Genomic DNA, 13,435 nt, shown 5'->3' with positions numbered 1-13,435 from the left:
GTATACTAAAACCTACAGGGCATTACACGATTTTACATCATTTGCATTGTACAGTAATTAGCAGGTTTAGAATAATAAATCAATTTCTTTATATTTACACACTTTTATATACTTCTGCTCTCCTTTTAACACAATGTTGATTCAAAGAATCAGGCTTTCTGAAGGTCTTTTAAATTGTATTCTAGGACCTCAGCTGCTTTTTCATCCATTTTCAAAGCTAATCTATTTTACCATAGAAGCTGCACAGTACATTGAATGACAGATGTTACTGCAATATCAATGTTTGTAATATCTCACTAAGAGTCATGAAAATGTTTTTAATCATAAATGATATCCTTATGACAATATTCAACATTCTTATTGCAATTATATATTTCCCTGATATTGCCCAATTTACCATTATCAAAGAATTATAAACACTAAATTGCCAAAAGTGTTGAGTCACCCACTCAAATCATCAAATTCAGGTGTTCCAATCAGTTCCAAGGACACATTTGCAGGGCATATACACTGCTTCTATAAACATTTGTGAAAGAATAGGATCCTCCCAGGAGCTCAGTGAACTCCAGCGTGGTACCATGATAGGACATTAGGTCTGTGCAATAAGTATAGCTGTGAGATTTCTTTACTACTAAATATTCCTGTGAAGCAATTTTTACTTTGAATCTTGAGGCAATACATTACAAAATGGTAAAGCATGGATCCATCCTTTCACTGAAGTTATTTCAAACAAATGCAGTAAGACTAGCTAATATTTTTCTAAGTGCTAATATACATTTTGTTGATATTTTATGTTTAATTAGTGACAAGGGTTCATTTTTGGTGCTTACCTCTAGTAAATCACTTTCTTTTCTCAATTATATATAGGTATATCTAATTTTTCACAACTATATATATGCAGCATCATTCAAACAGGATGGTACACCAGCTCCTTGACTAAAACTCTTGGATCTCTCTCGGATTACCTGAAGCACCTGATGAATGAAAACCACTGGATCTTTGAGGCAGGAAACAGGGATGAGATTAAAAACATTTAGGGTGGACTAAATGTTAGGTAAAATAACTACAATGAAACAGAGTGTCAAAAACCTAAAAATAACTTCCAACAAAACAAATGTAGAAAGAAGGATAAGACGCTAATAAACATTCAAACACTAAGAACTGCAGCAGCAGGGCAGTGTGGAACCAGCCGATGAGCTAAATCTGTTTTTGTTTCTTGTTTTTTCCAAAGATCAGGTACTGGACCCCCACTGTGACTTCCTGCTCTGCACCAGTTCAAACATTTACAAAGTTATCCACCTTTCTTTACTCATCATTATGGCTTTCACACTGTCATATCCCATCTTGAAGAGGTCTAGCCAAGTACAAAATAAAAAAAAAAACAACAAAAAACTGGTGAACAAAATGCAATCAGGGTATAATCCATTGTGTGGCAAAATGCAAACCACATTTAAAGTTCTGATGCAGTTTTGGAGCTGGACTCAGCCCTCCTGAGTGAATTAATCCAGGAGGGCTGATCTATTCCAATAAAATTCAACAAGATCAAGAAGATGAAGGTGGACTTAAATAGAGAACGGAACTGCAGACAAACCCTCAAGGGTACCAAGTGGCATTAGTTTGGTGAGAAACTGGGTGATCTCATGAATTTCTGACTGAAAATAAAACCAGCAGCATGGACAAAAACAATAGGAGTATCTATCAGTGTCTATCTGCTGAGTGAGCAGTAAATCTTTGGTCATTTTTACTTTCAGTACTCAGAAAAATAAGTTACTTTACAGAAATTATAACACTGTACAACAGTTCCCCTCAACTCACTAAAAATATCCTATAATCAGCTGCATACAGAACAGCCATTGAGAGGGAACCAAATAAAAAAAAGCTGTTTTAAAAACAAAGATGAAGCAAATTAACCCACACGTTTCCTCTGAATTCTAGATGTTTGTGGTTGATAGGCAGCGTTTGCTCCAGGATTGCACTACTGTTGTGTTACAGCACTGATGCCAAAGTACCATTCTCTGTCTTTGACATAGTTGCAGACTGTGATTGATTGCAAATAAATTAAAGATATTATACAGACTTCAATGCAAAAAGCCATTTAAAGTACATGAACTACAAAAAGATAGATGGACACGTAAACCAAACTGACAAGATAATTCCAGCTGCTTTTATGCTATGTGAGTTTTCTTTTGAAAGCAGTCACCCAGAAATATAGCATGTGTCACAAAACACCTCAGTTGTGGAAGAAATTTAAACAGCAAAGTGAGGATTAAAAACTGAGAGGACAGAGAAGTTGATCCATTGTATTAATTAGCGGGTTTAACGAAACCCTGTTTTGAAATGATCCAATTCTATGCTTGTATATGTGCACCTCGCATTAGCAATAACATTCCATGATCCCTTTGACGTGGAAAAATATGGGATGCTGGTAAAAAAAAAAAAAAAAAAAAAGGTTTGGTGTGGAAAAACCTGACTGACCTCAACCTTCTTGAACACCTTTAGGATGTGTTAGAGTGGAAGCTGCCTTTCTGGTTCTCATCTAACAATGAAGACACTTCTAAACCTTGTGGAAGATGTTTGCAGAATAGGTAAAGTTGCTATTGCTGGCAACATTGGCTCCATCAGCAAATTGGCCCTTATAGATTAAGAATAGGATGTCATCAAAGTTCATGTACATGTAAAAGTAGACAGACAAACAATTTTGGCAATATAGTGTATTTTGTTACAGACTTATATATGCACTCAAATATAAACTAAATTGGAATCAAGACTCAAGCAAGACTGAAGTAAGATCGAATTTAGATTCAGCACCTATGGCTGACGTTACCTTGAAGACCAGCACTGTTGTGTGGGTAGCTATGAAAGCACCTTTGTGTGTTTGACAATGTTGGCTCAGTGCAAAAAATACACAAGCAAGTTTTTAACAAAGCACAGACCTCTCAGTAAAGGCTTTACAGTATCTAATCTTCATATAATCAGTTTACACAACTTAGTTACAGCTGAAATGAAAGATCTTGAGCTGAATAAGGTCTGCTTTTTTTCAGAGCTGGTGGTATGTATTCTGTATTTCAATTTTTCTGTGATATTAAATCTTTGTTTTTGTTAACTTAAAGGTCTTGTCTGGACATTTGCTTGTGTGAATTGGGGGAGCATGATACATCAATAATAGATTTATAATCCAATTGTATCTTTCAGCATGATATCAAATCAAATTCTGAATTGACCAAAAATTCTACTGACCCTACTAAATGTACAGTAAAATACAAGAATTTGTATATTTTTTAAGTCAATTGTCTTTCTGGAGGATCAGTATTTACAGCGCCATGATTTAAGGCTTCAGTTGTCAGAATGATATGCTTTTTATTGTTCAGATGTATTAACTGCTGTTACAAGTGGCCAATAAATAAAAATCATATTCAGAGTTTATTATCTCATATACCTCTGAAATAATTTAGTTCAGGCTCTGATCTGGCCCTCATCAACAATCACCATGTGAAATTAATCATCCTGAGCTAAAGCATGCAGCAACAGTTTGCCTTTGTGTACTGGTGTTTGAGCCTTCTCTGCCGATGAAAAAAGAGGCTTTAATACAACCACAACCATGACAGTAAACTCATAACTACTGCATGTAAAACATAAAAACTAATGTGTTACACCAGCAACTTTGGGAACTAAAGTGCATTCGTATGTGTCTAATTAGCAGCCGAAATCATAAGACACGTAGTACGAGGTTGGTGAATAAGTCCCTCTTGAAAGTAGCAATGACTCTCTCTGTACTTACAATCTGCAGCTAATGTTATATAATACAAGTCACTCCTTTAAAGCATTCTGCTGTGCCATCATTTCTCCTGCAGAGTCAACTGTGAGACTTTTCAGATGTTGGGCTGACATTTATAGCTTCCATTTTTTATATCAGACACTGCCTAGATCATCAGTGCATACAAACAGTCCCGGTTTAGCCTAAATAATACATGAATCAAATTCCATCCTACTAACTATGACCACATCTGTATAAAAATTCTAATTTAATGGGCCTTGAACCTTAAGACATGGTATATTTAGCAGTGATGCCTTTATAATTGCATGCTAAAAAATATGTATAGATTTGTTTCCAACAGAAACAATGATCCTCAGTTACAACCTCTGTGTGATTTCCACTGGTCATCACTTTAACACCTGCTTCTTTGCAATTTGGATTCTGTACGATTTATTATTATTACAAAACTCCGATAAACCTAATTCTGCTTTGCTATAAATTTAAAGCCATAATGTACAAGTTATTGCATATTAACCAGAAGTACATGAAATTTGAATTCATGAGAACACTGAGAAGAATTGCTGCACTCATCTTCATAGAGTGTACTTTATGCAAATGTTGGATCATCTATAACTAATGCGTGATTTGTTTTTCCCACACTCAGCAGGGTTGCATAATTTGCACTTTTACCTATGCATGCAGTAAAATGTACTTGTGAATTAAAGGTGACAAGAGACTGTGATCATAAACAGCATTTAGAAAAATGTGGCACATGAAAAATATATAGTTTTACCCAGCTAATAAGCTTACGTGTGTTGTTTCACAAACAACATCAGAATCATGTTCCGCTTTAGGAACTATTTTGGGTAATTAAATATTTATGAAACTATGGTTGGGAAAAATGAAGATCACTTGCAGCACATTTGAAAATTCATGAATGCAAAACACACATATTTAGACTCTTTTTCTTTAGATGTATAGGCACTAATAGAACAAATGGATTTAAATAGCGATACAATTTGAGACTGAGGCTACCCGTAACACCAGCTAAATTGTTTACAAAAAATCCTGCCCTGTCTATTTAGCCATACATATGTGAATTTAACCTGATGCTGTAACTAAAGTTAAATTGGACACAAATGATCTTGTGTGCATAGTTAATGATAGATATGCTGAAAGGAATATGTATTGTGCACAAACAAATTAAGGTAAGATCAATCATAATTAACCCCTTATAGTTATGTAAATGTTGAAATACAAACAAAGAGGTTTTCCAGACAGCATCGTATGAATCCTAACCAGAAAATGCATGTAAAATAGGGCAATATTATCTCTTCCTCTTTTGGTGTGATATGCAGATGGGCTTCTCTCACCAGCCCTGTTTAACTTGCATATGAATGAGCTGTCAAACCAGCTAAACAACTGTAAAACTGGATGTATGATCAGTAACACTTTGGTCATAATCATTTCATGTATGCTGATGATCTGGCTGCTCTCTCTCCCAGCAGGGCTAGCTTTCAGCAGTTGCTAAATGTCTTCTCTGACTATGGGCTGGGGTATGATGTGCAGTATAATGCTAAGAAAAGTGTTGGGGTAATATGCAGGACTAAAGGGGACAAAGAACTTTGTTGTTAAGACTTTTGTGTTTTGGGGCAAAAGTTAAATGTCTGTAAGAAATCTAAATATCTGGGTCACTGCATCACAGACCAGCTCTGTGATGACAATGATATACACTATAACATTATGGGGTCACACCACTAAATCAATAAGTTCTGGTGTTATAATCACTTTCATGGCTGCAGGTCTATACAGTGTGGTGTGTAAAAGCAGTTAAAGTTGCTGCTGCTGGCAACGGTGAGTCCATCAACAAACTGAACCTTAAAGACCTTATTAAAAATAGGCTGTCATCAAAGTTCATGTACATGCAAAAGTAAGCAGACAAATATTTTTGGCAATATATAGTATATTGTAGGCCCAGGCAAACATTGTGGAGTGGACATTTCACATGGGCTCATATGATGTAAAGATCAGTTTATTCAAAGCTTACTTTACACCTTTGTATATGGCCCCTCTGTGGTATAAATGTATAAATATGAGTGTGAAGCTTAAGGTCGCTAATAATGACTCCTTGAGAATTCTGCTTAAGAAACCCAGATCCAGGACTGCAAGTGAGATATTTTGTAATGCACATGTCAGGACTTTCCAGGCACTCATGATAGCCTTGATTCATAAGTTTGTGCCCTAGACAGCTCCAAAAACAGTCTTATTGTAATGTTGTCAAATCCTTTAGCCAGTGCACTGCACTACAAGTCATCTTTGTGAAGACACTGGTATGCAAGCCTTTTATAAGTTTGTTGTTGTGTGTTTGTTTGTGTTCTTTATCTCCATGTGGACCTTGAGTCTGTTAATAAATAAAGATGAGATGGAATTAACAAGGCTGTGTTTTAAATTGAGGAGCTCAGCAAAGCTTATGGAGGGAAAACTAAACATTGTTCTATTTCAGTGTGAAAAGCTGCTGTAAAGGGACAGAATCTTTGGATGAACCACAGCAATTTGTTTCACAAGAGCTGCAATATTTTACATGATGGGCACCTTCTGATTTCTTTCTGCGCACACCTCAAACTTGTTCAATCCACTTGTTTTTTTGTGTGAAAAAAAAATGTCTGAAAGAGAATATGTTTATTGTGAACGTGGCCAAATCTAAAACACAGTCAGTGTGAAACAGGGTTGCCACAGCTGCTCAGCATTATCAGTGACATTGACTAAAATAATCTGACTTTTTGTCTTAAACATTTTACCAAAAGTTAGAACTGCTTTCCTGCTGTATGTGAGGAGTAGCTCCTGTTTCCAGTCTGCAGGAGTCTGGTGTACATGCTGCATTGATGGGCAGTTTTTGGTTGGCTCTTTCTTAGCATTAGTTGTAATGCTTCAATACTGACAGATAATTTGCCTTCTTTAGAGTCCAATGAGCAAAATTCTAAATGTTTTTGATGGAAAAACTGGTCTAAAGTATTGAAAAACATCAAGTTCATTGACAAATGAGGGATTTTGTAAAGTTTCATTATAACTTAGAACATGTGATGTATGAACAGCTGAAGAAACAACAACCAGGTGCTAACGATTAGCGGACAAAAAAAAACAAAACCGCCTTTAGTTTTTTAAAGCTGCTGAATGGCCTGAAGTTTTAAATCTTTGCTATCTGCTACATTCCCCCTGAATAACTGTTAGTGGATACGCTTAGATAAAGCTTAGATCTAAATGAATCAATTTTGTAAAACATCTTGATAAATTCACACATTTAATAGATAAATGTCAATCGTAAATTACATGTAAAAGTGACTTTAGGTTAAGAGTAGAAGAGTGTTGAAATAGGTCATTTTTCCTATGGAGGTGCACTACTGAATGAACTGAGGCCTTTCATTTTGCTAAATTTCAGCTTAATGTCATCATATTTGTCATTCAAAATTCTCAGCCTTTAATTGTAATAAATAAAGGCTTAATTTTCATTTCAGTTCTGTCATTCTGGAGGTTACAAAAACAGGAAATGCCATAATTTAAAACTGCACATTAGATACATAATGAACATGGTCTCTTACAATAATAGCCAAGTGTTAATTATTAATGCACATGTGTCCAGCCATGAAGGAACCAGGAACAAGAATGCCCCAGAGGCATACTGAGTTACTGGCACATCCTGGAAATCTGGTTTCTACGCTTTACAATAATGTCTGAAGATTTGGCCATTTGAACGCTGGTCATGAAACAGTATGTTTCATTGTTAATTATCTGCCTTTTTACATTGTAAATAAATGCAAACTTATATGTTTTTGTCATGCTAGAGGTGAAACAGACAATGTAATGTTGTTTATATTTTGTTTTGTGATGTGCAATTAATGTGAAGGTTTCTTGCAAAATATAAAATAAAATAAGATGGCAGATTTTGGAACAAAATTTAGTCTCTTACATTAATCGTTGACTAAAAGAAAGTATATGATTAATTAGTAAATAATATTGATTAGTGGCAGCTCTAAACAAGAGAGAGAACAGAAAGGGACAGACAAAAAATTTTTTTGCAACTAAATAAATGAATTTTAAGTAAAGGGTGATTTTGTTTTCCAAAAATGTTAAGTGTGAAAAAATACTGCAGCAGGAAAGATTATTTTATTTTAAAACTATTAACACATCTTTAACAAGGGTGCCAGTGAATGTGTCCGACAATGCTACTGATTTGCTAATTTTTACATTACAGCATACACCAACCGTTACCAAGGGCTTTTAGAAGACTTTAAACTAATAGATGAACCTGAATGGTTTATGTTAGGGGTATGGATTCAGCACATTTCTTTTAATCTGAGTATGCTATTTTTAATTACGGTATAGTACTTTATTTTTATAATGTAAACGTACAGTCTCTTATTATTTTACTTTTGGGTAGATCTGCATGCTTCAATTTACCCACTGTCAACGAATGAGACAATGAAGTACATTTATATTCTATTCTATTGCTGCTTATTTACTGCTATTTACAAATGATGCTGCACCTTCACAACATAAATATTGAGAATTAATTTTTCTGAGGTTTACAAAGCAAAAACATCCCAACGTATTGAAAGGCCAGGTAATTTTTGCATACATGAATGTCTGACATTGAAAAAAGTACTAAAACATTTTCTAAGCATGTATCTATCTCGTTATTCTGGTATTTAGCAAATAAAAATATTTTTGGTAATTCCAGCAGACCTATCAGCGGAAAGGCTTAGTTCTGATTTTTTTTCTCACACAGTAAAAAACATCTATGTGTCTTGATACAGTCTGTGAAAGAAACTGGTTTCAAATGTAGCTTCTGATATGATTTACAGGGGTTGGACAATGAAACTGAAACACCTGTCATTTTAGTGTGGGAGGTTTCATGGCTAAATTGGACCAGCCTGGTAGCCAGTCTTCATTGATTGCACATTGCACCAGTAAGAGCAGTGTGAAGGTTCAATCAGCAGGGTAAGAGCACAGTTTTGCTCAAAATATTGAAATGCACACAACATTATGAGTGACATACCAGAGTTCAAAAGAGGACAAATTGTTGGTGCACGTCTTGCTGGCGCATCTGTGACCAAGACAGCAAGTCTTTGCGATGTATCAAGAGCCACGGTATCCAGGGTAATGTCAGCATACCACCAAGAAGGACGAACCACATCCAACAGGATTAACTGTGGACGCAAGAGGAAGCTGTCTGAAAGGGATGTTCGGGTGCTAACCCGGATTGTATCCAAAAAACATGAAACCACGGCTGCTCAAATCACGGCAGAATTAAATGTGCACCTCAACTCTCCTGTTTCCACCAGAACTGTCCGTCGGGAGCTCCACAGGGTCAATATACACGGCCGGGCTGCTATAGCCAAACCTTTGGTCACTCATGCCAATGCCAAACGTCGGTTTCAATGGTGCAAGGAGCGCGAATCTTGGGCTGTGGACAATGTGAAACATGTATTGTTCTCTGATGAGTCCACCTTTACTGTTTTCCCCACATCCGAGAGAGTTACGGTGTGGAGAAGCCCCAAAGAAGCGTACCACCCAGACTGTTGCATGCCCAGAGTGAAGCATGGGGGTGGATCAGTGATGGTTTGGGCTGCCATATCATGGCATTCCCTTGGCCCAATACTTGTGCTAGATGGGCGCATCACTGCCAAGGACTACCGAACCATTCTTGAGGACTATGTGCATCCAATGGTTCAAACATTGTATCCTGAAGGTGGTGCCGTGTATCAGGATGACAATGCACCAATACACACAGCAAGACTGGTGAAAGATTGGTTTGATGAACATGAAAGTGAAGTTGAACATCTCCCATGGCCTGCACAGTCACCAGATCTAAATATTATTGAGCCACTTTGGGGTGTTTTGGAGGAGCGAGTCAGGAAACGTTTTCCTCCACCAGTATCACGTAGTGACCTGGCCACTATCCTGCAAGAAGAATGGCTTAAAATAACCAGAAGAGCAGACTTAAATATAGTATCCTGACTTAAATATAGTATCCTGTTAACAAAAAAGCTGTTAAGAGGTTACTAGTACAGTGAAGAACTGTATTCAACTAATATACTGGTACATTATTTCATATAATATAATGTGACAATATTATTTCATGTTTTAATATAATATAATATTTTGGAAAATATGCAAGTGTGTGCATAATATGTTTTAACAACATGCAACAATGACCTCAAATTTATACCTATTAGTCTTATAGCAGTGTGTATATCTTTTGTCCTCTGCATCTTACTCTTTTATCATCACATTGAGTCACAGTAACATTTAGAAACATATTGGCAAACTGTGGCTTAACAGTGATGATGTAAAGAAAAAAATCATCTCTCACCTATCCCTTGAACTGCTTGAAACTGAACCAAACAGAGAAAACTTAGCCTTTTTACATCCAAAGCAGAAAGAATAGGACCCAACAGTTTTAAAGTGATTTGTGTTCAAATGAAATCAACAAGCCTGAGGGGAAAAACAACTACAGAGGCAGCAAGCAGAAATCTCACAAAGCCCATTGTTTCTTCAGCTGAGCCAAAGGCTCCTCAAGAAGATAAGAATACCCCTGAAGCGGGAATCCAGACTGCCAACACATTTTCTGATACTGATGTACTTGACACTGCACTATCAATGGCTGCAGTTATACCACAAATACTTTAATAAACAGTGTACTGTAAAATAACTTATTTAAGATATAATACATTCATTTTGCATTTTTGTGCTCTTATGAAATGACTGTAACATACGTTAGACTTTCTTTTCTTTAAAATAAACAAACAGTAAATATTCAGCTTCTTTTTTGTAAATGCTTCTTTGCTGACTTTCTCTTACATGTACTGTCAAGTTTGCACACTGGGCGAAGTCTTTACAGATTGAAAGTAGGGAATAAAATATATATTTTAGATGCACTGAGAAGTGGACATGAACAACTGTGAATTGATTTACTAAAGTCAAAACTAGTTTTTAATTGGATATGAAAACAGCGTTAAAAATACAGCTTGGGAAAAAATATGAGACCACTTAAAATTTTTTTGTTTCTCTGATTTTCACATTTATTTTAAATGGTAAAAAGAGCAAATTGAACATTGTATGAAGCTTTTTTTTTTTATTGCAGGCAACAACAAATGGTCAAAATTAGAAAAATGGCATGTTTCCAAGATTTCTGTCCGAAATCATCCTGATTTTCAGTCACGACTTGTATGCATCTTTTAACTTGCTGCTGTGGTTAGGTGATCATGTAATGAGCTCCTCGGTAATTAGGAATCTACAGTAAACCTCTCTGCGAGAAATATATTTTTCAACCACGGCAACTGCAAAAAAGTGTGTGATTGTGTTTTTCTGACTTTGGTGAGTTGGTAGCATCATATAACTCACCAATATATATGTGTCCAAAACAAGAACAAATGCTTTTCTTGGTTTTAATGCAAAGGAGAAAAACATGTGCAGTGAAGCTTCTCATCCCTCCTTGTTAAGGTCACCAAGAACAAAGGAAGCAACTAAACAAATGAAACTATTTTAAGGTTTGTTTTTTAAAGCTGAAAACTAGAAGGCTCACCTTTTAACTTGTTTGCAGTTGCATTGAGAATGAATGCAGACCATAACGGGTCAGTAGCTGGTCACATTAGTATGACAATGATGGGAATTTTATGCTGCGGAGGAATGTGTTACACAGCTCGCACCATCAACAAACACCAAACAAGTACTCATCATCTATGAGGACATAACTGCCTCTGGTCTGCGACAACACCTTAATAATAACCTTAATAATATGGTTATTTCTGTCTTATTTGACACCCAATACACATGTAAACATTAGACTATAAGTCCACTTCAGAGAACATCGGAGACCTCAAGAAATACCTCACGCCATCTGTGCAAATTAAGGTGACAGACCTGAATTGATTAGACATACAAGAACATGACCGCTCAGATTGGGCATTATGATACTATATGTTGCAGTTAGCTTATGTCTTGGTATCTAAAATAGCAGCATTATGCAATAACAGATAACTGTCCGGGGCTACATGAAACAGGAAGAATAGAAAGATTTACAATTGATAAAAAACATTAGTCCAGGTGAAGGCTACACAACTTCTTTTGTTAAAACCGTTTATTTCCTAAAGCAGTATTACATTCCTTGCTGGACAAATGTACTCAAATTAAAGGTTAGATTTTTCCTTTTTTGTGTGTGAGATTTTGCAACTGCAATAAAAGATTAATTTAATACAATTATTTTACTTGGGAAGCCAACAGACTTGTTTCCATTGTTACATCTATCATATGATCAGTAAATATTTATATTTGTGCTATTTGTGATATACCGTAAAAGTTATTAAAGGAAAGAGACTTTCTTTGTGTGTGTTGCATTATGCAGCGTGTGAACATTTTCAGGAAGAGCTCAATCACAATGACAGTGATTATGCAACATAAAAGTTGATTAATTCTCACCTCTCACTGACAAGCTCCTCCATCACCGGCATCTGGCCTGCAGAGCTGACATTCATGTAACCATAAAGGCAGAGAGTCCCTGCAGAAACACAATGACAGTTAGAGAATAAACATAATCATTTATCTTATTTAAAGACCAGAACTTTAAATTGCAGTTATCATTCATTCTCAGAAGATGGCATTAACATAAATGTATTAAACTTCATCATGATTATGCAAATTTAATATTTCTGTTTGACATTTTATGACCACAATGTGTAAATCTGTTTTAAATGCAATATTAGATCTTTGCTCTTAAACTAGACAAGCCTAAGGTGCAGGGTTAATTCATACTGCTCGATCTAAGTCAGCAAAAAATGTAAACAGCATGAAATTAATCATCAGTGCATGCTGTCAATAGTATAGTATATAGTATAGTATATATATATATATATATATATATATATATATATATATATATATATATATATATATATATATATATATATATATATATATATATATATATATATATATATATATATATATATATCAGGGCCACACACACAAATGTGATTCCTCCTCATATTTTATACTTCTTGTGTAAATGTCAACCAGAACAGAGACTGAACGAGGCATTCCTGTTGATCAAATATCCACTGACATGCAAGTGCGATGCAGAGATTGGACAGGGAAGGTCAGCCTGGTGGAGAGGTTGGTGACAGCAGAGGATTGCGACCTCATTTATCCTTTGAATAACACCACTTGATATGCTTCAACCATATGGGTAGCTGTCAGAACCAGTATATTATGTGGTCACTTAAAGCTGATACTCCTCTGTAAAAAGTTGACAGCAAAATGAGTAAAACTTTGTAATATCTACATTATAAATGGTAAACTTAACCGATGTGCCTCAGGCACAACAAGCATCATACAAGCATAAACAACAAACAAGAAGCAGCTTTAAAAAATCTGTACAGCACACTCATTGATCTGCACCATAAATACCAGTTCTTGCACTACTGGGCTAAAGGCTAGGGCAAGTTTCGGTTGTATTTTACAACACAATTTCTTTTTACACCAATTGTATTTACCCACATGACCAACTTTGGTGATAAAATGATGCAAAGGAGAAGCATTCCAAAGACAATCCACAAAGACACTTACCCACTAAAGTGTTGATGAAACCATTTAAAGAAATGTATGTGCTAAAAGAAGCATGACAGT

The 13,435-nt window shown here is 35.7% G+C and overlaps 1 protein-coding gene across 4 annotated transcripts in view; it reads right to left on the bottom strand.

Moving 5' to 3' along the window:
• Positions 1 to 13,435, bottom strand: part of htr4 (5-hydroxytryptamine receptor 4) — a 206,455-nt gene that overhangs the window by 119,925 nt on the left and 73,095 nt on the right. For all 4 annotated transcript variants that reach the window (XR_007036322.1, XR_007036323.1, XM_047353630.1 and 1 more), the window contains exon 2: positions 12,230 to 12,308. Coding sequence is in view for 2 of the 4 variants with exons in the window: in XM_047353630.1 (XP_047209586.1) it covers positions 12,230 to 12,285 (56 nt within the window). In the remaining 2 variants the exon portion in view is untranslated. The remainder of the gene's footprint in view (positions 1 to 12,229; positions 12,309 to 13,435) is intronic.

This window comes from Girardinichthys multiradiatus, chromosome 23, assembly GCF_021462225.1.
Source record: "Girardinichthys multiradiatus isolate DD_20200921_A chromosome 23, DD_fGirMul_XY1, whole genome shotgun sequence".
Classification (NCBI taxonomy): Eukaryota; Metazoa; Chordata; class Actinopteri; order Cyprinodontiformes; family Goodeidae; genus Girardinichthys; species Girardinichthys multiradiatus.
The sequence above is the reverse complement of the archived record's forward strand: the minus strand, read 5'-3'. Positions and strand labels throughout refer to the sequence as shown.